Raw genomic sequence first — 24,101 nt, 5'->3', positions numbered from 1 at the left:
GGAACAAATATAGATCTCTTCCAGTCAATTGGCCAAGTGGTTGTTCTCCAGATTTCTTGGCACAACTTGGTGAGCACATCCAGGGCAACTCCATAGGGGGAAAGATTTTAAACAAACTAAAGATGCAAACAGGAGCTCTGGTGGCCTGGTGTTAAGGAGATGGGATGCCAACCCAAGGACATGCAGTTTTACTCCACCAGCTGCTCCATGGGAGAAAGATGGACAATCTCCTCCCATGCAATTTGTTATTGTCATGTGCCGTCCAGTTGCCTGCAACTCATAGCGATCCTATGTACTTCAGCTCTGAACCCTGCCCTATCCTGAGCCAGTCTCACTGACTTTGACACACCTACCCCCATTGCCCCAGTTACTATATCAATCCATCTCATCAAGGTCTTCCTCTCCTGCACGGCCCTCCACCCTTCTGAGCAGGATGTCCTTCTCCAAGGACCAGTCCCTCCTGGTCACATGCCCAAAATATGTGAGACAGAACTTCAAAATCCCACTGAGGGGGTCAACTATGTGTTGGTTCCAACTCGATAGTACATAACAACAGAAAAGAAAGAAAAAAACCCCTAAGAATAAGAATCATAGTAAAATCCTGCCTAGTTAGGGATCTGTCTTGGTCAGAGTGCTCTAGAAGATAGAGGTAGTTTATGTATCTACATGTATATAGAGAGAAATTTGCCGAAGGAGATTGGCTCATGCAATTGCAAGGGTTGCCAAGTTCAGAATCCACAGGTTAGGCAGCAGGTGGAGACTTCTGCAAGCTTGCATCCAAAGCTCCTTCAGTCAGGCAGTGGTGAGGAGACAGAGTGATAAATTCTACCAAAATATCTGTCTAATCCTGCCAAAAGCAATCTGCATGTTCAACACAGTCCCAGTACAGATACAAAATTAATTTTTTCAAGGAGATTGAAAGGGAAATTGTCAAGTTTATTTGGAGAGGAAAGAGACCCAGAATAAGCAAGGCACTTCTGAAAAACAAAAATTAAATGAGAGGCATAGCGCTCTCTGACCTCAAATCCTACTACACAATAGTAGTAACCAAAACAGCATGGTAATGGTACAATGGCAGGCACACAGACCAATGAAAGAAAATTGGAAAACCAGAAATAGACCCGGTTATCTATGGTCAACTGATATTCAACACCGAAATAAAATCTATCAGATGGAGAAATGACAACTTCTTCAACAAATGGTGCTGGCAAAATGGGACTGCTACCAGCAAAAAGCTGAAACAGGATCCACATCTCACACCATGTACAAAAATCAACTCAAGGTGGATGAGAGATGTGGGAATAAACCCCAAAGCCATAAAGTTCATCAGAGACAAACTGGAATCAAGCTTAGACAACCTAGTCTATGCTGTAAAGAGATTGCCAAATACAGCCAGAAGTGCACAATCTGAAGAGGTTAAAATTGATGAATGGGACCTACTAAAGATTAAATCCCTCTGCATATCAAAAACATTTTCCAACAGAGTGAAAAGAAATTCTACTGACTAGGAAAAAAACATTTGCAATACCATTTCAGACAAGGGTCTCATATCAAAAGCTTACAGAATCTTATAGGGCTTCCACAAGAAAGAGACTGATAACATAATTACAAAATGAGCAAAAGACATGGAAAGACTTTTCACAAAGGAAGATATTTGGATGGCCAACAGACACATAAAGAAATGCTCTAAATCACTGGCAATAAGAGAGATGCAAATCAAAACCACAATGGGATACCATCTCACTCCAGTAGCAGTGGCAAAGTTTTATAGGACAGAAGTAATAAATGTTGGAGAGGATATATATCTCCACTGAGATATATAACATCATTGATGGGATTATGAAATGGTACAACCACTCTGGAAGGCAGTTTGATGTTTCTTCAAAAAAGCTGAACATAGAAATTCTGTAGGACCCAGCTATTCCACTGCTTGGAATATACCCCAAGAAAATTAGAACTGAGACACAGAGATTTGTACACCAATGTGTACAATAGCAACGTTATTCACCATCACAAGAACATGGAAACAGCCCAAATGTCCAACCACAATAGAATGGATTGAGAAATTATGGTACAATCACACTATAGAATACTACACAGCACGCAGGAGCAATGATTTTGAAAATTACTACCTAATTTATGAAAGACTGGAGAGCATTATACTAAGTGAGCTAACTCAGTCTTATGAAGGACTAATCCAGTGTAAGACCATTATTGTATAAAGAGAAAGATAACTAGTAAAACATGTCTGAGGACCAAAGGAGGGAGGGTAGGAGCAAAGGGGTGAGGATGGCCATGGGGGTAATCATAGGGTCACACACAATTTGATAGGTAGAAGGAGGTGTGTGTAAAGGAAATGGGAAACATCCAGTGTGATGAATGATGTATATAAACTTTGTCAGTAAATCAGCATAAAATAAAAACTTTATTTAAAAAAATCTGTCTATATGTTAGGGGCAGATCACACACCAAGATAACTCCCTTTTCTACTGATTTATCAATTGCCTTACCTTGTGCAACAATGACTAGTATATGACCACACCACTGAGAGTTCTAGCCTAGCAAAATTGACAAATTAATCATTATTAACACAAGAAATCATCTCTCGGAGCAAACTGGGGGTGGGGGGCTGGACATGGAGAAAAGTGCAACAATGAATGAATGGAAAAACAAAATCTCTGTAAATGTTCATTAAAATGATTAAAATAAAATTTTTAAAAAAGAAATCATCTCTCAGAAAGATAAACTAATAATAGATTAACATCTAAATATATTATATCATCACCTGGTAGACTGGCACCATTCTCTCCTCCAATCACTCAGGCTTGGATCTTTGGGAATCTCAAGTGATTTCAGGGGCTGAGTGGCTGGAGAATGAACTACCAGGAGAGATAATACCACCAGCCAATGGCAAAAAGACCTTAGATGGCCTAATGCATGGATGAAGGCTTCCCCAAGAACTACTCCCTTCCCTCAGAAAGACTTGAGCTGAGCCGTATTATAACATCTCTTCCTAGTCTATTCTTTTAACGGGCATAGATATTAGGAGAAAGCAAAGGACAATGGAACCCACATGAAATTTCATTTTGAACGAAGAGATAATAAAAGAGAACCATAACTTCCTTATGTCTTCATGTGATCCATCACTCATTACCTGTACTCTGATTGTTTTAACCCAATGACATCCTTAACGAGATAGGCCCTCATGAGTAATTTGGTTAAGCTAGAAGCACATATTATTTACTTTTTTTTTTTTTTACAAATAGATGGATAAGATGAAGCAAAAAGAACTAAAATGTCTTTATTTTGATTTGTGAGTTGATTTGTTATCTAAAAAAAAAAATAAGTGTTGTAAATTCTAATCCACATACCTTTGGTTATAATTCCATTTGGGAACAAGCTGTCTTTGTTATGTTAAGAGGCCATTTCTGCATGTTTTGTGTTAGTCACCTCTGAGATACAGCAAGAGCAGATTCGGCACAGAGAAGCTGAAGTGGAGGAAGGTAAATACCACACTACATGAGACCACATCTCATGAAGTTCAATGAGAAACAAAAGCTAAAAAAGAGACAAGACTTTCCTCTAGAGACAATGGATAGATAAATCCCCATTCCCCTCGAGGTTCGCTAACTCACTTCTGTCAAATCCAGACCAACTCATAGCCGCCCCTCTAGTGGGCTTTTGGGCAGTTGTAAATCATGCTGGAGAAGATTACACACCTTTCTCACACAGTCACTGGTAAATGCAAACTGCCAGAGAGGCACTACGTTTGGATTAGCAGTTCAGTCCATGAATTCTTACTTCTAGCCTTCTAAACTATGAGAAACTTTCAGATTGTTCTAGTCACTCAGTTGTGGTATTTTTGTTATAGCAGCACTAGATAACCAAGTCAGTTGGGTTTCAATGATAAATCTTCAAGTACCTTATCAGTATATTTTCAGTATTCTCATAAGCAAACTAATAGCAGCTAAATTTTACTTTACTTTCTTATCTCCCCTCCAGACATAGTAACTGTCTTTGTTGCTTCAAATTCCTGGTGACCACATGTGTATCAGAGTAGAATTGTGCACCACTGGGTTTTGCACAGGTGATTTTACAGAGGCACATTACCACATCTCTCTACCAAGGCAAGGGAGCTCTGGTGGCCTAGTGGTAAGAAACTGCACTGCATCCTGAAGGCACACAGTTTGAATCCACCAGTTGCTCCATGGGAGAAGGATGGGCAGCCTCCTCCAGTATGACTGACAGCCTCTGAAAACCCACTGGAGGGTCAGCTATGGGTCAATTATGACTCGATGGTACACAACACAACATCAACTACCAAGTCACTTCTGAATGGACACCATCCTTCAACATTTTAGTGAAGCACAGTAACATTTTCAGTTAGTAGTGAAGTACAAATCCCCAGATTTGGTGGCTCTCTCTAAGGGACTGTCTAGGCAAAGTGTTGGATACCAAATGCTCAAAGGCAAGAGAAGGGAAGAGAACTAAAAACGGGAGCTACACAGTCAGTCTCTAATTACTTTTCCAGATTAACTATGGAACTGGAGGGTGGAAGTTTTCTATTAAGAAACTGAGCAAATATTCCACAGTCAGTTTGAAAAATCATTATTTTATTCTTTCTATCCTACACAGGAACATCATCACCATCGCCGTGTTTTACGCACTGCCCGTGATTCAGCTGGTCATCACCTACCAGACGGTAAGTGCCGTTCACCCCATACTCCCGGCTACTAGACCACAGGGGAAAGATACTTGCTGTGATTTACAGAGAAAGGTTTCACTTAGAATCAGTTCAAGAATTCATTTCCCATTTGGGCTCCAATTGAGCGATGAGTTGGATTTTTCCATTGTTTCACCTTTGACTAACTTTTCAATCTAGTTCTCAATTGTTTTATCACAAAGGGACTTAGAATTTTCCACATTATTTTGTCAACAAATCTGAAATCATCAATTGCAATTTTTTCAGCTAGAATATTTGTTACGTGGATCTTTCATTATCAGTCTGAGGTTCTTTTCATTTTGAGATAATGAGGAGGATACCTATAGTTCCAAACCAAAGCAAAGAGTTACAATGTCTAATTCAACCCATGCTAAAGAATAAACATACAATGGACCGCCAAGAGAACAAATGGGTCTGTCCTAGAGAAGGTGAAACCAAATTGCTCCATGAAGGCAAGGAGTTTGATGCTCTGTCTGACATATTTTGGTCATGTGGACAGGAAGGACAAGTCCTTGGAGAAGGACATCATGCTTGGGAGGGTTGAGGGACAGCACAGGAGAGGAAGACCCAGTATGAGATGGATTGACACAATAAATCGGGATATGAGGGCAGGTGTGTCAGATTGGCTCAGGATAGGGCAAATTTCAGAGATATTGTGCCTAGAGTTGCTATGAGTCACAGTCAACTCAAAGCACATAACAACAACAACATGTCTTGGAGCTCTGGTGGCACAGTGATAAGAAGCTGTGCTGCAACTCCAAAGGCACACAGTATGGATTCACCAGCAACTCAACTGAAAAAGGACAAGCAACCTCCTTCCGTGCAATTAACTACCTCTTAACAACCACTGGAGGGTCAGATAGGGGTTAGTTCTGACTCAAAGACACAACAACTTGTCCTGCAGAACGTACATCCAGAATGAACCGTGGAGGCAAGGATGACATACCTTCATCTCACATACTTTGGTCATGTTGCTAGGAGGGACATTATACTTGGAAAGGTGGAGGGTCAGCGAAAGAGAGGAAGACCATCTACCAGGTGGATTGACACAGGGACCGCTGCAATGGGCTCAGGTGTGTCAGAGACAAGGAGGAGGGCACAGGACAGGACAAGGTTCAGATCTGTTGTTCATAGGACCACTCTGAGTTGTATTCAATGGCTGCTAACAGCATCTTGTTAAAAGTAAATATTTTTTTTAAAGTAAATATTTCTGTACAATTAAAAATAGCTTCATAAGACCATAAATTTTTTCCCAAAATTTTATTATATAATAAAAGTTTACAAAGCATAGGGGTTTTTTTCCAATCATTCCTGTACATTTTATTCTAAAGTATCAGTTACCAAACTCAATGTCTAATCATTCATCCATTCCGTATTGTCTTTTCTTCCACCCATATTAATAAGTATTCATTATTTATTTAATTCTTTTCTACTCTCCCTCTTTCCTTCCCTGGTAACCACCTTATTATGGTTCTCTGCGTTAAAACATTTATTTAGCTTTTCATAATGGTTGTCTTCTGTTTGTCCTTTGGTGACTTATTCAACATATCCTCTATGTTATATGGTATTTCACAAATTCATTGTTTTTCCATGTTGTATAATATTCCATGTGTGATGTACCATACTTTTTTTATCCATTCATTCAATCATCATGGACACTTGGGTTGTTTCCTACTCTTTGCTATTGTAAAAAATGCTGCAGCAACCATGATTATGTATATATCTATTCATGTCCCAGAAATAATGAAAAAATAATAATAAATCAGCTTAACCTGGTCAATGATGTTCACATCTATAGAATTAACTGTATTTGTGAAAACTCATTTACATTTTTTCATTCAGATGGGATAGACTCAAGGTCAATTATTGGTTCTTGTGGATTTTATTTCATTTTGCTTTAGCTTTAGTTTGAATTTGCATATGAGTAGTTGATGGTCTGTCCTACAGTCAGCATCTGGCCTACTTTTCATAGCTGATATTGAGCTTCTCCAGCAATTTTTTTTCCACAGATGTAGTGGACCTGATTCTTGAGTGTACCACCAGGAGAAACCCATGTATATAGTTGCTGTTTGGCTATGCAAAGGCATTTGACTATGGGGTTCGCAACAAATTATGACTAACCTTGAGAAAAAAATGGGAATTCCAGAACACTTGATTGTGCTCATGCAAAACCTGTACTTGGACCAGGAACATTCTTCAGAACAGAGCAAGCAAACACTGCATGGTTCAAAATCAGGAAAGGAGTGTGTCAGGGATGTGTCCTGTCTCCATACCTTTTCAATCTATATGCAGAACAGATCATTTGGGAGGCTGGGCTTTTATGAAGAGGAATGTGGTATCAGGATTGGAGGAAGACTCATCAACAACCTGCGTTATGAAGATGACACAACTTGCTCACTAAAACTGAGGAAGATCTGAGTGTTTGTTACAGAAGGTCAAGGACTATATTCTTCAATAAGAATTGAAAGTCAACATCAAGAAAACAAATATTCTCACCACTGGGCCAATTGGCAGCATTACAATAGATGGGGAAAAGATCAAGGTTGTTAACAATTTCACTTTGCTCTGATCCACCACAATCAACACTCTGCGTTTTCAGTCAATAAATCAAAGACAATTTACTCTGGGAAAAGCTGTTGTAGGTACCTCTCCAAAGAGCAAGGATGTCTGTCTGGAAACTAATGTGTGCCTCCTTTAGACCATGGTCTTTGCAATTACTTGCTGTGCATCAGAGAGCTGAACAATGAGTAGGGTTGACAGAAGAAGAATTGATGCCTTTGAGTTGTGGCGTTGGAGAACAGTATTGAGTATACAATGGACTGCCAAGAAAACAAACTGGTGAAAACAGGCTGCTTGGAGGCAAGAATTGTAAAGCTCCATCTCACATACTTTGGGCATGTTGCTAGGAGGTACCAGTCCCTGGAGAAGGCCATCATACTTGGAAGGGTGTAGGGATAGCACAGGAAAGATCCGAGGTGAGGTAAATTGACAGAGTAACTGGAGAAATAGGGGTAAGTGTGTTGGAGACAGTGAGACTGGCTCAGGATAGAGCAGAATTCAGAGCTATCATACACAAGGTCATTATGAGTAGGTGACTCGAAGGCATGTAACAACGACATTTACATTAGTATGAAGCTGATGTTATTTTTAATGCAGTGGTTCTCAAACTTTGCCTTGTGTTAAAACCACTTATGAACTTTTTTAAAATGCCAGTGTCCCCCTGACCTCCAAACCAATTAAATCCATCTTTGGGATTAGCACCAGGCATTAGTCATTGTGAAGCTCCCAGTGGTTCTAATATCCAAGTGCAGTTTGAGAACCAATGGTCTCATAATATGCAGTCAATTCAATACATAAATGATTAGAGCAAAGATTTTATGTGGTTTCAGCATCACTGGTTATAATTTAAATAGTCTCTTAATATTTTGAGGCTCTCTCAGAAAATAATGTTGCTTAAATTATGCTGTTGTCTGGGAAAGGTTCTTAAGAGAAAGTAATGAGTGTATAAAAATGAACACACATTTCCTTCTATCTGCCACTGTTATCATTTCAACCCAAAGGATCAGACAATTGAATAGCCCCCAGTATTAATCTAGAAAATAGGACATAGTATAACTACTTGAAAGGCGGTCCCCACTGTTAGCATCCTTTTATTCTTCTTTTATAATGAGAGCAAAAGGAAAAACACTTGGTTGAATTCTACCTGGGAGCCACATAATGGGAAGATGAAAAGAATATTTTAATTCAAAGTAGGATGATAGTATCTGAAGGAAATGTGTCTGTGCCATGTGGAAGATGATGCCTGATCCCTGCGGAGAGGGAGCACGGTGTGCATTGCAAACCACACACAGTTCATCCCTGTGCAGTGTTTGCCTTTCATGAGTCCAGACTGGGCTCAGAGGAGATAGAAAATCTGCATTTCCTCTCTCACTTTACAGGTGGTAAATGTTACTGGCAACCAGGACATCTGCTATTACAACTTCCTGTGTGCTCACCCGTTGGGTGTCCTGAGGTAAGCCCAGGCCTCTTGTTGCCCCAGGAGGCATTTAGAGCCTTTATTCAGTGTTAATCGCAGTTATCGAAAATCCTGAAGACAATTTTGGAACATTACCTTAGTTAAGGCTACCCACACCCAACCTCTTGCTAGCCCTATTGGATAGAATAAAACTGCCCCAAAGAGTTTCAAAGGCTGTAAAATCTTTATGGAAGTCCACTACCACATCTTCTTTCCAAAGGGTGGCTGGTGGACTCAAACCCCCAATCTTTTCCGTTAGCAGAAAAGAGCTTAGTCACTGTGTCACCATAGCTTCTTCAGTTAATGGTGGAGAAGAATTAAATCAAGACAATAAATTCACATATACTTCTCTCGTTCTTATCCTAGCAGTTCAGAAAACATTGCTAAGAAAAGTTTACTGAAAAGAAGATAGTGATGCTTTTTTAAAGTGGAAAATAAAATAAAGGGAGTGGTACTTGTCTATGGTCATGAGGTAACAGAATGACATCTCATTCAATCCATTAAGTAACCTCATGAGACAGTCATAACTTTTATTACCCCTGGGAGCATTGGTGTTTCATTGGTAGACTTCCATATAGGGAGAAGTCCACCAATGAATCGGTCTGGGTTGAATTCCTGGCCAATGCATTCCATGCACGGCTGCCATCACCCACCTACCTGTGGGGGCTCACTTGTTGCTATGATACAGAACAGATTTTCTTGGAGCTTCAAGACCAGGAATTCAGCTCTGGTGGTATGGACCCTAGGAAATTGCACTCCTAACCCAAAGGTGGTTTGAAACCGTCTTCCACTTCTTAGGAGAAAGATCCTCCCATGCGATTTGTAGCCTTGAAAACCCAATGGAGGATCAGCTATGAGTTGATTCCAACTTAACAGCAGTGAGTGACTAGGTGTCTTCCTCAAGAATGGCCTGCTAAGTTTCTTCTGAAAATCAGCCAGCAAAAACCCTATGAATCAAAATGGTCCCATCTACAGCCCCTAATAGAGATGGAACAGGATCGGGCATCGTGCAGGTGTATTGTGCCAGGGCTCCCCATAGGCTGGGACCTCCTCAAGAGTTAGAAACTTACTCAAAAATTAGTACGCTAGTTTTTAGAGAAAGACACCAAAGCTGAGAAAGCTAAGCACTTGTAAAAGATGCCTCAACTACTATTGCCGTTGAGAACGGACCCCAGGCCTACTGGCGCCTCTGAAATCCAGTTCCTGTCGCCGTGAGGGAAGCAGAAGGAGCAGTAGCCCGGAAGTTAGGAGCCTGCCTACTCACTGTAGAACTAAACCAGTCTCAGTTTTCTGAGCTTAAGTTGCAGACTGTGGCCACCTGATACTTACCCTCAAAATTCAGTCATAGAGCCATGTGTCAATGCACAAAATGTGTACTTCTATAAGAATTGACTCTCACAACATAGCTGAAATACATGATTAAACGTCCCATCTTCCCAGAATTCATACCATGTCGGTATCAAAGGGACTAGAAAGCAGTAAGGTAGGTAGTTGTTGTTGTTGTTGTTGTTGTTGTTGTTGTTATGTGCCATGGAGTCATTTGCGACTCATAGCGACCCTATGTACAACAGCCCTAAACCCTGCTCTATCCTGTGCCAATCGCATTGCCTCTGACACACCCATCCCGATTACCCCAGTCACTGAAGCAATCCACCTCATAGAGGGTCTTCCCTTCCTGTGCTGTCCCTCCACTCTGCCCAGCATGAAGTCCCTCTCCAAGGACCTGTCTCTCCTTACAACATGTCCAAAGTATGTCAGACGAAGCCCCAGAATCCTTGCCTCCAAGCAGTAGCCTGGTTTAACCCTCTCCAGGATGGATCTGCTTGTTTTCTTGGCAGTCCATGGTACATTCAATACTCTTCTCCAGCATCACAGCTCAAAGGTGTCAATTCTCCTTCTATCCTCCCTAGTCATTGTCCAACTCTCTGATGCATAACAAGTGACTGCAAAAACCATGGCCTGTATCAGGCAAACTTTAGTCTCCAGAGAGACACCGTTGCTCTTGAGTACTTTAGGTAGGTATTAGGGAAACTAAAATCTGAGAGAGAACAGACACATTATCGCAGCAGTGGGATTGGGGATGCTTTGTTTTGGTTTGAGTTATTTTGTATTAAGCATACAAAAAATAAGGAGTTAGGGAGCTCTTGTGGCCTAGTGGCAAGAAGTTATGCTGCAATCCCAAAGGCATGCAGTTCAAACCCACCAGATGCTCCGCTGGAGAAGGAGGGGAAATCTCCTCCTATGTCAGCTGAATCTGATTTGATGGTATGCAACAAGGAAGGGGGAGAAATAAGTTGGGTTAAAGATGATTTCTAATGATGTCTTGCCCTGAAATCTTGAGGATAAGTTAGCAAGAAAACTGAATGCTGATTCATTCAGTCATTGACACACTCATCGTGTGAATTCCTTTGATTGCCTTGACTCTGTCATTCCTGCAGTGCCTTCAACAACATTCTCAGTAACCTGGGTCATGTGCTTTTGGGCTTGCTCTTCCTGCTGATAGTTTTACGGCGGGACGTTCTCCACCGAAGAGCTCTGGAGGCCAAGGACATCTTCGCAATGGTGAGGAGAAGCTGGTAAATTGGAGATAGGGAGCTAGAAAGGATTCTGGCTCCAAGCAGGATCTGCAAAGGGGAGGGACACTCGTTTAATGTCGTGAGGGTCTTGCAGCATAATGAGCCACAGTATACTAATGACTGAAGAATGAACTTCCAGGTCTATGCTTAGGTCACTAATTACTGTCTTCACATTGACTAACCACAGCCCTTCTCCTTTTTTCAGGAGTATGGGATCCCCAAGCACTTTGGTCTCTTCTATGCGATGGGCATTGCGTTAATGATGGAAGGGGTACTCAGTGCTTGCTACCATGTCTGCCCCAATTACTCCAACTTCCAATTTGGTAAGTAGAATTTAGGTCAACAAGGATTTAAGTTAAAGGAGTGTTAGCTTAGGACCCCCTACAAAGGGCCAAAATTAAGCTTGGAAGAATTAAATAGTGTTTCATGTGAGATGACGTGATCTGAGGGCACAGCTCCGTGGAACATGACAACAATTTAGGTTAGAAAACACTCAACACTGAATGTTGATGCCACAGCTAGAACTGAGAGCTAGCAGCGGGCTGAATGTGAGGCAGCACCTCAGACAGAATGCCCCAAGAGAGTTGGCTCAATTTGGCAGTTGCTTTGGTGTGTGAAAATAATGGAAAATGTAGTTCAGACTGGATTAAATAATAATAGTGGCTTAAATCACCTGGCCATCTGGAAGTCCAGAGAGAGGTGAGACTTGCAACTGGATGAATCGAATGACTGCCTGCATTCCTGGGTGGCCTTGGTTGTCCCTCAGACCATCTGGTTTAGCCTCGGGCCATCTTCCTTCATGGTGATAGAAAATATCTGTCACAGAGCCTGGCTTCATGTCTTCCCCCCACAATATCCAGAGGAGAGAAAACAAAAACAAAAAAACAAAACAAAAAAAAAACAAACCAACCCACCAACACCCAGGTTTGTAGGAGATCTTTTAGGAGCAAGAAAACTTATTTTCCAGAAATTCTCAGATGAATTGCGCTCACACTGAAACCACATAAACACTCACAAACCTATTCCTGGCTCAGGTCTGGGTCGCTACATCAATCATAGTGAAAAACAAGGTGAGATTATCTTTAGACCAATCAGATCCTACCTTGGAGCAATGGTTATATTGTACTTCTGGAAGTACATACACTGAACAGTATGTATTTCTGAACTGGAAAGGGGGTGGATATGTGTTAGCATTGAGATACTGTTAAGAAGGAGGAAGGAAAGAATTGACGCTGGTAACCATGACATCCTCATTCAAGGATAAAGTCATTTGGGTTTTTTATTGGGGAAGGGCGCTGTTGAGCAGACAACAGAAATTTCTTTTTCACAATTTAGGATCCTAGAAGCCGGCCTTCAACGTGCTGGTTCAAGGGGAAGGCTTTCCTTCTCTGTCAGCTCTGGAGGAAGGATGTTTATCTCCTCAGCTCTGCTTCCTTGGAGAGCTCTCTGTGGATTGGCATCAATCCTCCTCCATTTCTGTTTAATCTCTCTTATATCTCAAAAGAGATGGACTCAAGATATACATTTGACATTCCTTCCTCAGTCACATAATGAAGACCAGCCCATCCCAAATGTTCTACTAGTTGTGCAATCAGAGACTCAACATTCAGTCTCATTGTCCTCAAGTCAGAACTGACTCATAGCTGACCCTTCAGTGGGTTTTCAGAGCCTGTCAATCACATGGGAGAGACTGCCCATTTTTCTCCCTCAGAGTCACTGGTGGATTCGAGCCACCCGCCTTGGGGTCAGTAGTACAACTCCCTACTGAAACCAGAATCAGCAGCAGTTCAGGTCCACCCAGAAATGCCTCAGAAACAACAGCTTGACACTATTGTTCTATCTTCAAGTTTATGAATCCTTTTCATCTGCCATTAACCCCACTTAGCATATTTCAATTGAGATGCCTGTGTATGTGTGATTTGAGTCAGAGTTTACAAAGCAAATTGTTTTTCCATTCAACTGATAATTAACAATTTGTTTTATAACATTAATTAAAATACTCGCAATGTCTTCACACTTTGCCCCACTTCTTTCCTGTAACTCTCATTTCCATTAATCCTGCTATCTTATTCCTTCCTGCCCTCTGAGTTTCAAAGGATAAGAATTTTTTAATGGTCATTTTTATGTTTCTTCTCTGGTAACTCATCAAAACATATTTTAACTGGGAGTCATTTACTTTCTGTTTTGTTTCTAGGCTATATAACTATTTCTATAAATAATCCATGTAGTTTTATTTCAGGGTGCTAAGAAGGGCCTCCTATATATCCACCTAGGACTCTTATTGTCATACTGCCTAAAATTTCACCATTACTGATTCCCTCCCTTTTAAAAAACACTTTTTTTCGTGACTTGAATGACTTGAGTTTACCAAGCATATTGATTTTTTCAACAAGGCCAGATATGCATGAATCAACCATTCGTATATTCTTTGTTCCATTATATTAATTGCAGTACACACTGTGTCTGACTGTCCAACCACTCCGTGTTGTCCTTCCTTTTACCCATTCTAATAATCATTCATTGTCTATCAATTAATTTTTCTTCTCTGTAGTTGAGGATTATTATTGTTGTTATTGTTATTATTTTTGAGCTCTGACGGCATAGTGGTAAGGACCTGTGCTGTCAATCCAAAGGTATACTGTCCTAATCTCTAATCCACCCGCTGCTCCATGGGAGAAAGATGGGCAGTGTCCTCCTGTGTCATTTATTGCTTCTGAACACTCGCTGGAGCGTCAGCTATGAGTTGGTTCTGACTCAACTAGAGAATGTTGATAACAACTACATTGAACCTCCTTGGAGGAGGTTAGAAATGATAAAAAGCACTAAGGCGGTGGGAAGTCTACCTGGGGAGCTATACATATGAGGGCTCTCTACATGATCTAAAGATAGCAAACACTTCACAGACTGAATGAGAGAGAATACTTTGAGGTGGAAGAGAAACCCAGAAAGTGTCATTCAGTGTGTCAGCTCCTGACTCGCTCCCCCTCTGCATCTACAGACACCTCCTTCATGTACATGATTGCCGGCCTCTGCATGCTGAAACTCTACCAGACGCGCCACCCAGACATCAACGCCAGCGCGTACTCAGCCTACGCCTCCTTTGCTGTGGTCATCATGCTCACCGTCCTCGGAGTGGTGAGTCCCTCTCCACCACCTTCACTCTGCCTTTCAGAAGAGCCCCATTGGGAGGTTTCTGTTGTTTGTTGGACCTCAAATGAACTGGTTTGGATTAATCGTAATCCTTGGTATATGACACATTCTCAACATTGATCAATTCATGGCATACTCTTATTTCATTATCTAGCTATTTTTTCATCATGCAATATATAAAAGCAAGTTCTGGTGGCTGAGTGGCAAAGACCCAAAGGCACGTGGTTTAAGACCACAAGCTGCTCCCCAGGAAAAGAATGGGCAATCTCTCCCCTCCTCCCCTGTGATTAACTGCCTTTGAAAACCCACTGGAGGGTCAGTTAGGGGTTGGTTCTGACTCTAGCAACAGTACAAAACTGTAGTTTATCACAAGAGTACACAATTAAGGTTGCATAGTGGAGTGTACTTGGGGCGGTGGGAGGGGTACGGGGGGATTGTGTACCAGGGAGGGAGTCTTTATTTTACTTTTGAAAGAGAGGAGCAAACTGGGGGGACGGGGGCAGAGGGCTGGGTGGGTAGAGAAGTGCAGCAATGAATCAATGGAAATCCAAATTCTCTGTAAATGTTCATTAAAATTATTTTTTAAAAATTAAAAAAAAAAAAACACAAAACTGTAGTTTAGTGGATTCCAACTCATAGCAAACCTGTATAGGATAGTAGAACTTCCCATAGAGTTTTCTCGGTTGTTGTAATGTCATCAAATTAGAACTCATTGTTGTTGAGTTGGAACTGACTCATAGCTGACCCTCCAACTGGTTTTTGGAGGCTGTAAATTACATCTTCTCCCTCAGAGTCACTGGTGAATTTGAACCACCAGAGAAGTGCCTTTGGATTGGCAGTGCAGCAGCCTATGGACCAGAGTCCCCTGTAATGTAAGAAGCACCTGTCCTTTGGATATAGAGCTGGGACTTGACGCATAGAGACGCTCACACTGTTTGGCAAGGCTGACTTCAAAGTTAGTGATTTCTATGTGTCCATGAGCAACAAATGTTGGTTGTCTGCAGTAATTTGAAAAGCATTAGCTTCACCTTTAGACCCGTTTTCCTTCACCAGGGTCCTTCAGCTCCTTTGCCTCACCCTTTTTCACCTTCATTTGGCCAGGAGTCCTTGGGCAACAATTGCTATTCTTGCAGTATGATCATTGTAAGTTGAAAGAAGGGAAGAAAAATAAAACCTACACAAAGCTCCTACATCCAAGCAGACAGATTTTATAGAGCTCTGTAGGAAAAAATCCTGAGCAAAGTTAACTTCCATCTTTACCCCTAGGTTTTTGGAAAAAATGATGTGTGGTTCTGGGTCATCTTTTCTGCAATCCATATTCTGGCTTCTCTGGCCCTCAGCTCCCAGATCTACTACATGGGCCGTTTCAAAATAGGTAAGTCATTCATTGTTCCATAATAAATACATGGACTTTTCCCCCCTGAGAAAACAGATAGACATCATCTCAATTTATTCTAAATGAAAACACTGTCAGGCATTCCTGAATGCTATGCTTAACAGCCTATTTCCTTTCCAAGAGCTTCATCTCCCTTCAGGATTTGAATAAACTATTAGCATTAGTTCTGTTTCCAACTGAGAAACTAAACTTGCTAGACCTTAACACTAAGGCAGAGTTCCTAGTCCCAAATACTTTGCAATTCACCCATTTTAAAAGTGCTATGGAGAATACCTAAAAGAAAAAAAAAATAGTGTTTTTAACATTTAGAAAGACCATTTCTCAAGTCATAGAAAATGGTTACCAAAATATGTTGCATCTTGTTTCCAAATTCCGGCACTAGAACTTCATGCAGCCCACCTATTGATGGTAGAGTGTGGGATACCTGTAGAGTCCCCGACAATGTGAATGTCCCAGCACTGAATGTTCTAGAAAGATCATCTGTTACTAGGCCATCATACAGAGGCACTTGTGTTCAACTTGTGTTAAAGTATTTAAACTTTGCAAAGTATTTCAAGGTCTACAAAGTCTGACTTACATATTGTTTTATACATTTCAAAACAAATCATTGTATATGAAGAGAGGTCCTTCCCCGATATTTGAAAAATCTAGAGCAAGAATACAAAGATAGGTCCACACCCTTTATGTCTAAAAAGTTTAATGTTATAAACCAGACTGGGGGCGGAGAACCCAACTAAATATGTTTCATAAATAAAAGCAACCGAGTGTTAAATATAATGTGCCTTCATTATAACGTAGAAAACCAAGTTCAAATCCAGAATTCTCAGTTCCACAAAAGAACACTCTAGAACACGTCTGTGTAGGAAAGGGAGTGCCCAGCCCCCACCTGACTGGATGTCCATTCCCACTCCTAACTCTGTTAAACATCATGTTGGGTATCACAGGTATGCTTATAAGCACTCCACACTCCAGTATTTAATACTGAACAATTCCTTCAACAAATAGCCAGCTCTTGGCCACGCCCCATATACATGGTGCTATCCAGCCTTGAGAAGAGTAATCAGGAAATGTGTCTACTTAGACCCTGAGAGCAGGCTCTCATCCATCTGGTCTTGGGATTCTGAGATCCAGGAACTCAGAAAGTGGTCTAGAAGAGGAAGGAAGTTGAGTAGCTTCCTTATCCTGACAGATGTCTCACTTCACGGTGAATGAGGGTTCCTCTTGTACAGGTCTAAAAAAAATCTGCATACGCAAAAGACTTGAAGACAGAAAAACCAAAGACAACAATTTCTCAGTTAGAAGTTTGTTTTCCTTTTGCGCCTAGGTCAGTGGATTTACCCTTGACAGTTCAATAATTTAAATGATTTAGCCAGTTCATCTCCAAGTTCCCCAGTCACAGCACCATTTGTTGGTTGTACAGAACATTTGATATTGCAATGTGGACATAACCCAACCTTCACTTCGCTTCAGGCTGAATAAGGTCATGTAAATGAAACTTTCAAAAATGGAAAGTGACTTTGAGCATTATTGTTCACCAATTTCTCAGAATTGGAGTGGGGCAGGAAATCTCGAATACACATAAATGTAGTGATAATGATGGCTAGTGCGTAGATGAGCTATGAATATACTTATACCACCTTGTACCCATGCAATTTTGTGATACTAAATTAGCTTACCTGTTAGAAAGGACAAACTTAACATCATATATTATGGCCAAGTTTGTCAGGGTTCCAGTAAAAAAAGTATGTCACACACAAAGATGTCAAAGATGACTCATTTGCAAAGGGAATGTTTGTAAAGGCGTGGCCCTTGTAGAAAGGTAGCCTGCCGTAAGCTGGGGTCAGTAGCACTGAAGCTTCTGCCACATGTAAACCCAAAAGGACAGATAGGAGGTAGTTAGCAAACATGGAAAAGGAGTCACACTGAAATGAGCAGTGACCTTTGGTTTACAGGCACAGCCAGCCCAAGACAACCTATAGGGAGGTTGCCGGGAAAATAAATACCCTGAGATCACTGCTTCCCTGCTGAGCTTCTCTACTGCCAAGTCAAAGGGTAGAAGAGAGTTTAGGAACCCCGCTTCATGTCATCCCCATAAGTCAGTCATGATGCCGGCTAGGGCACCATGCAAGATGGCCAAAGTACAACTTTGCCTGGCTATTTTTCATTTGCCTACCTAGGGAAGTTTCCTGTAGTGAGTGGTTATTAGTTTTTACCAGAGTCAAAGAAAAACTTACTGTTTAGCTATACCAATGGCTGCATCTCGATTTAATCCAAACACAGGCATTTGGATTTGTGGAAAGTGACTCAGGCAATGCCAGCCTCCTTGTTCATTTCATCAGCTATCTTTTTTCACTTTCTCAGCTCACATGCTCTTTTCCTTTGTGGTCCTCTAGGTGCACATGAAAGCAAATATAAACATCAAAACAGCAGGGATGAGGCAGGGCTTACATAAGTAATATGGAAAAAGCATCCTGACCAGCATTGTGGTCCAGATCATGACCCTGTATATCTTCCTCTCTAACATCAACTAAGCCCTGTTGCCATTGATTCTGACTCATGACAACTCCATGTGTGCCAGAGGATAGCTGGATAATGTAGGGTTTTCAAGAGTTAACATTTCTGGAGCAAATCACCAGACTGTTTTTCTGAGGCACTGCTGGGGGAACTAGACCTGCCAACTCTTTGATTAGCAGACAAATACATTCTCTACATATACCATCCAGAACCCTAGACTACAGGAATTCCTCATTCCTCATGCCTCATGCCAAGTGGGGACAAAAATGTGTAGAGAGGCACGTTTTTATTCATAAGTATGTCAAACAGTTTGTGCTTTGTTGCTAACCCAAGGATGGCAACCCACCCAGCAATACATAGTATCAAGGCTTGGCATCTGCATTTGTAACATCACAGCCAAGAAGACTTGGGGCAGTGTTTCTCTGTAACCCTGGGGACTCCCTGAGTCACAATTAGTTTGACAGCAACCAAAAACAAAAGTATGAGTGTTTGGAGACATCCAGAAGATGTTTGGGTTCTCTTTAAGGAACAAATGTTCCTTTCATAATCAGAAAACAAAATTAAAGGTATCTTTTTTTTGGGGGGGTGGAATTAACCAGTCAGTTTACCTATTTGGCTACCTTCTTAAAATTTTTTTTCTCATTTCTTCTCTGCTTCCGACTGATTCAGATGTTTCTGACACAGGTAATGTTTAGCCACTTTTATTAGGGCTTTCTATTGTTTTGTTTGTTTTGTTAATCATCTCACTTACTTTCCTACCTGCTTCATGAACACCCTTTATCCAGGTAGACAGGCTCAGGGGGAGAGGACCACAGAGAGGTTGAGAGTACAGGGTGCATTTTGACCCAGACTGTGCTGCACTTTTCCTGTGTGATTGTGGACACAGAATCTGCTTGAACATGTGCCCAACCTTCATATTCCAGTATATTTATCCAGGGACCACTGGTTAACTAGTTCTCTGGGGAACCCCAGAAAAAGAGTAGCATTTGCAACAGAACTGGAAGCCATACTCCCTGAGATGGTAGACCCAGCCTTGCATCTGATATCTCCAGTACAAATGGCTCACAGGAAGTCTGCTCTACTCCAGACCCTGACTCTGCTGGTTCTAACAGGCACATTCACTGTCATGTCATCTTTTGTGAGGATTGAAACTAATCAACATTTCATATATTTGAAATCTTTCCACTATATTAACATTCCTTTGATTATTGTTTCAACGTAGGTGTCGACTTTCTGTCCCTCCCAGTGTTCCTTGACTTAATTCTTACTAGTATAACTACCACTGAGAAATTTTTAAGCTAAGATTTCCTGTCTTTTAGGGAAATGGATTTAAGAGGATCAATAATATCTCTGTCAAAAGAGAAACCTTGCCAGGGTAGATGCCAAACAAAAGGAAGTCTAATTAAAGAAAGCATGTTGATAAGAGCCTGCCAGCCTGTCTGTTAGCTATGAGTGCTTGTATGTGTATTTCACTTGTCTTTTCACTATATGATGCATGGATGTGGCATGTCCTTTGTGACAGGACAAGTGGTTACGGTCATCATGTCTTAAAGCAAACTTTTATTGCAAATCTATTTATTATTATGGTTGTTTTGGTGAGATGGAGAAAACAGAACCTTGCCTCCAGAAGTTTCTCCTATAATTGGGTATTTGACATTATCTCTTACTAAGCCTTCTTACTGTATGATTGTTGTCATCAACAGACTGGGGAATTTTCCGGCGGGTCGCCATGGTATTGTATACAGACTGCATCCACCAGTGTAGCCGGCCTCTGTACATGGTACGTGGATGGACCTGTGTTCCTTGGCCTTCTCCCAGGAGGTGGGGCCCCAGCAGGAGGGGCAGGCTGGGAACAGCCACATCAAACTCCCCAAATCAAGAAAGACAGATAATCCAGGGTGGCTGAGGACCAGCTAGGGGAAAATGGTGCTCATTCTTCTTCTCACTCATAAATGATGGCTGATCCCATTTTTAAAAGCAGAATATTTGTTAGTATATGAAGGGAGAGGAAATGCAACATGTGCAAAACTTTCACAAAGTGATAATTGGAAAATCAAGACATGTACCACAAAAATAATAATCCAAAACTGAAACTGAAAGGACCACCACTAACAGGTTACCCCAAGACAGTAGACAGGAACCAATCTATCTTGAACAAACGTAAGACAGAGTGACTCCATCACCTACATGAGGATTTTTTTCACATTGTATATCTCTGCATTGTTTAATTGTCATCATAAACAGTAACTTTCTTTAAAGTGAGATTATTTTTGGAGGGCAGAAATATACTTTACAAAGTTCTTCCTTTGAACATAAGGTATCTTTTCTGTACTGAGTGGAGGCATCAGAGCAATGGTCTCAGCTCTGATTCATTGACTTTGTGAAGGCTACTGACCTCCACAAAGCCCATTGCACCAAATAGTCCGTGATGCTGTGGTGAGAAGTCATGAGGCTACTTGGGCCTGGCATAAAATTAAGCTCTTGGTAAAGCTGGCACACCAACCTAAGCCATGTGGATGACATAATCCTGCTTGCAGAAAGTGAAGACTGGAAACACTTACTGAAGAAGAAAAAAAAAACCGAAAGCCTTCAATATGGATTACAACTCAACATCAAGAGAGGGAATTCTGGTGGCCTAGTGGTAAAGAGTTCTACTGCCAAGTTAATGGTAGGTGGTTCAAACCCACCAGCTGTTCTTCAGGAGAAAGACAGGCCATCTCCTCCTGTGCAGTTTACTACCTCTGAAAACCCACTTGAGGTCAGCTAATATGAATTAGTTCCAACTCAACAGCGCATAACAACAATACCCAGAAAATGAAAATCCCCGCCACTGGGCCAATAGACAGCATCATGATAGAGAGAGAAAAGATTGCAGTTGTCAGAGACTTCCTTTTACCTGAATATAAAACTAACACCCAATATTTAAGAAATCAAAAGATAGACTTGATTGGAAAAATCTGCTATCAAGGTCCTCCTTCAAGTGGTAAAGAACAAAGATTTTCATTGAAGACTAAGATGAACCTGATCCAAATCATGGTATTTTCAGTTGCTTCATGTGTATCTGAACATGTGATAATGAATAAGGAAAATCAAAGAATTTCTACTTTTGAGTTGTGTTGGAAAAGAATATTGCATTATCTCCTGGACTGCCAAAAGAACAAACAGATCTGTCTGAGGGGAAATGCAAGTATAATGGTAAGGGTAGTGAAATGTCATCTCATGTTTTATGGGTGTGTTGTAAGGAGTGGCCAGTCCTTGGAAAAAACCTTGGGAAAGTCAGAGGGTTCACAAAAGAAGCCTCTTAACAAGGTGGAGTGACACAACAATGGCTTTTGAATGGCAGAGGCCATGGAGATGGTACAGGGTAGGCCAAGGTTTTGATATGTGGTTCATAGGGTTACTATAAGTCATAGTCAATTTGACAGCACCTAACAGCAACATAGCAAAGATGGCACAAGGAAGAGGAAGGTGGAAAAAAGCCAAAGATGGCACAAGGAGTTCTGATGGCATAGTGTATGACAAGTTGTGCTCCTAACTGAAAGGTTAACAGATTAGATCCCCCAGCTGCTCTTGGGCAAAAGAGGAGAAGTCTCCTCCCTTAAAGATTTAAAACCTCAGAAACACAATGGAGGGCCATCTTTATGAGCCAGAGAACAATCATTGGTATCTGGATGTTTAGAGCTTGAAATACAGCACATAGTGATAACAGAAAGTTTGGTGGTTCAAATCCACCAATCACTTTGTGAGAGATGAGATAGTTTTCTCTTGTAAAAATTCACAGCCTTAAAAACTTACTGGAGTGTTGCCATAAAGTAGATTCAACATGAGCACAATGGGTTGGCTTTGGTTTTGGTAAAGGTGGTGCAAACAATATTTGGCTTCTAACTGAAAAGTTTCCACCCAGAAGTTCAGTGGGAGAAAGATCTGGCAATTGGCCCCCAACTAAAGGGCAGAGCGAAGAAGACCTGAGGGGCAGTTCTGCTGTGTCACATGGGGAAACTGAGTCAAGATAAACTCAGTGGCACCAAACAACAACAATAACTGTCCTTTATAATCACAACGGTCTTTTTAAAAGGAATATGGAAGTCTCTTAGCTCTCTAAAATTATGGGAAGAGCTATAAACACTAAAACTTGCATTGACTTAAAACAGGATTTTTTTTTTTCACCTAAGCATCAAAACAATTCATTAGGACCTATGAGTATTTTGAGAGTTAAGTATCGGCTAGCTGTGAAGCATGAAAGAGAAGCGATTAAATGTTTTGTGTGAAATGTGCATGGCCTGCTATTAATATTTTCCAAACCACGATATTTCCTCTAAGTTGGATGGATTACTCAGAAAGACAGAATCTCTATTTTTAAATAATAGATGAGTGGTCAAGCAAATGCAAGTAAACTCAGAAGGTACCTGAAAGAGTTTGCAAAGGAGAAGGGTTGATTTATGAATAAATCTCTATAGAGTGGTTGTCATCAGCTATTGGTGTCAGTTGTCATGGAGTTGATTCCAAATTTCTGGGTGATCCATTTTGTAAACTGATCACTGGGTCTATCTTCCAAAACACCTCTGGGTGGTTCTAAACTGCCAATCTCTTGTCTAGTAGTTAAACACTAATCTGTTTGAGCCACCCAGGAGGTCATAATTGTTCTTTAAGGTGAACTTTTTTCCCCCATACTTTCTCCTCACTAGGGTCACTTTAATGTCAAGATGGCATGTTGCAGAGACAAGAAGTCTAGGAATTTCAAGGTCTCTTTGAAACCAAAATAGTGGCCAGGAGACTAACAACCTTGCAGGTCCCAAGAGGTGCCCACTACATAGAATAATCCTGGATTAAGAACACCAGTGGTGGCATTATTCTAGTTACTAAAGAATTGGCACACACATCAAATTCATCTCTCTGTGACACCCCAGTTGTCAACTCCCCTCAGCACTGGTGAGAAACTGTGTGTGTGTGTGTGTGTGTGTGTGTGTGTGTGTGTGAGAGAGAGAGAGAGAGAGAGAGAGAGAGAGAGAGAGAGAGAGAGAGAATGAATGAATGAATGAATATGGTCTTCTATGAGGATGTGGTCACATGTGTGTGAATTCTGAGGCCTTGCCAGTTAGTCTAGTTAGAGGATTAGTCCAATCAGAGGCACAGCTCTCAGAACCACAAAAAGTTTTCTTTCCCCAAGGCTATCATTTTCCTAGAGTAGATGCTTCCCCTATGGCAGGTTTCAAAAGCAGTGTGTTCATCCTTTCATTTGAATTTTTCCCTCCTTCCCAGGACAGAATGGTGCTGCTTGTCGTTGGGAATCTGGTGAACTGGTCCTTGTAAGTAATCTTAGAAAAACACATCCACCTGCTTATTAATATCTGTAACCCCATGGATTAATTTTCCTTCAATGACATTTTTAAAAAATAGAAAATTCAAGAGAGAGTAAGACTATGGCTGTCCTAGAGACTTGAAGAAATTTTGTAAAAAAAATAAAAAATAAGAAGCTTTTATGTACCAATACCAGTCTCCTTTATGTACTGATCCATTGAATTTATTTGCTCAACAAGACAAAATTATAACTTGTTATATCTATGTAGATAAATATGAGTGTATCTAGAGATACATAGGTATTATAAACATGTAGAGATTGTGTCAACAGTTGCAAACATACAAACACCAGTTTTAAACCCTTTTGCAGAATTTTCCTTAGAAGCTAATCAGTAGACATTCTTTCTTGTAAATAATTCTCCTTATAAA

General features: G+C 40.9%; 1 protein-coding gene across 2 annotated transcripts in view; it reads left to right on the top strand.

The window, feature by feature from the left end:
* The window catches only part of SIDT1 (SID1 transmembrane family, member 1), a 155,158-nt gene that overhangs the window by 120,934 nt on the left and 10,123 nt on the right, over nucleotides 1–24,101 (top strand). The window contains exons 14-22 of one of the 2 annotated variants that reach the window (XM_006884279.1): nucleotides 4,636–4,702; nucleotides 8,662–8,735; nucleotides 11,177–11,300; nucleotides 11,520–11,637; nucleotides 14,313–14,449; nucleotides 15,731–15,839; nucleotides 19,044–19,058; nucleotides 20,078–20,154; nucleotides 23,634–23,680. In XM_006884279.1, the coding sequence (XP_006884341.1) occupies nucleotides 4,636–4,702; nucleotides 8,662–8,735; nucleotides 11,177–11,300; nucleotides 11,520–11,637; nucleotides 14,313–14,449; nucleotides 15,731–15,839; nucleotides 19,044–19,058; nucleotides 20,078–20,154; nucleotides 23,634–23,680 (768 nt within the window). The remainder of the gene's footprint in view (nucleotides 1–4,635; nucleotides 4,703–8,661; nucleotides 8,736–11,176; nucleotides 11,301–11,519; nucleotides 11,638–14,312; nucleotides 14,450–15,730; nucleotides 15,840–19,043; nucleotides 19,059–20,077; nucleotides 20,155–23,633; nucleotides 23,681–24,101) is intronic. The other variant, XM_006884280.1, reaches the window with a different exon arrangement.

The sequence above is a fragment of the Elephantulus edwardii genome, unplaced genomic scaffold (genome assembly GCF_000299155.1).
Source record: "Elephantulus edwardii isolate Elephantulus edwardi_28Jun2011 unplaced genomic scaffold, EleEdw1.0 scaffold00032, whole genome shotgun sequence".
Classification (NCBI taxonomy): domain Eukaryota; kingdom Metazoa; phylum Chordata; class Mammalia; order Macroscelidea; family Macroscelididae; genus Elephantulus; species Elephantulus edwardii.
This window is presented reverse-complemented; position numbering and strand designations above follow the sequence as displayed.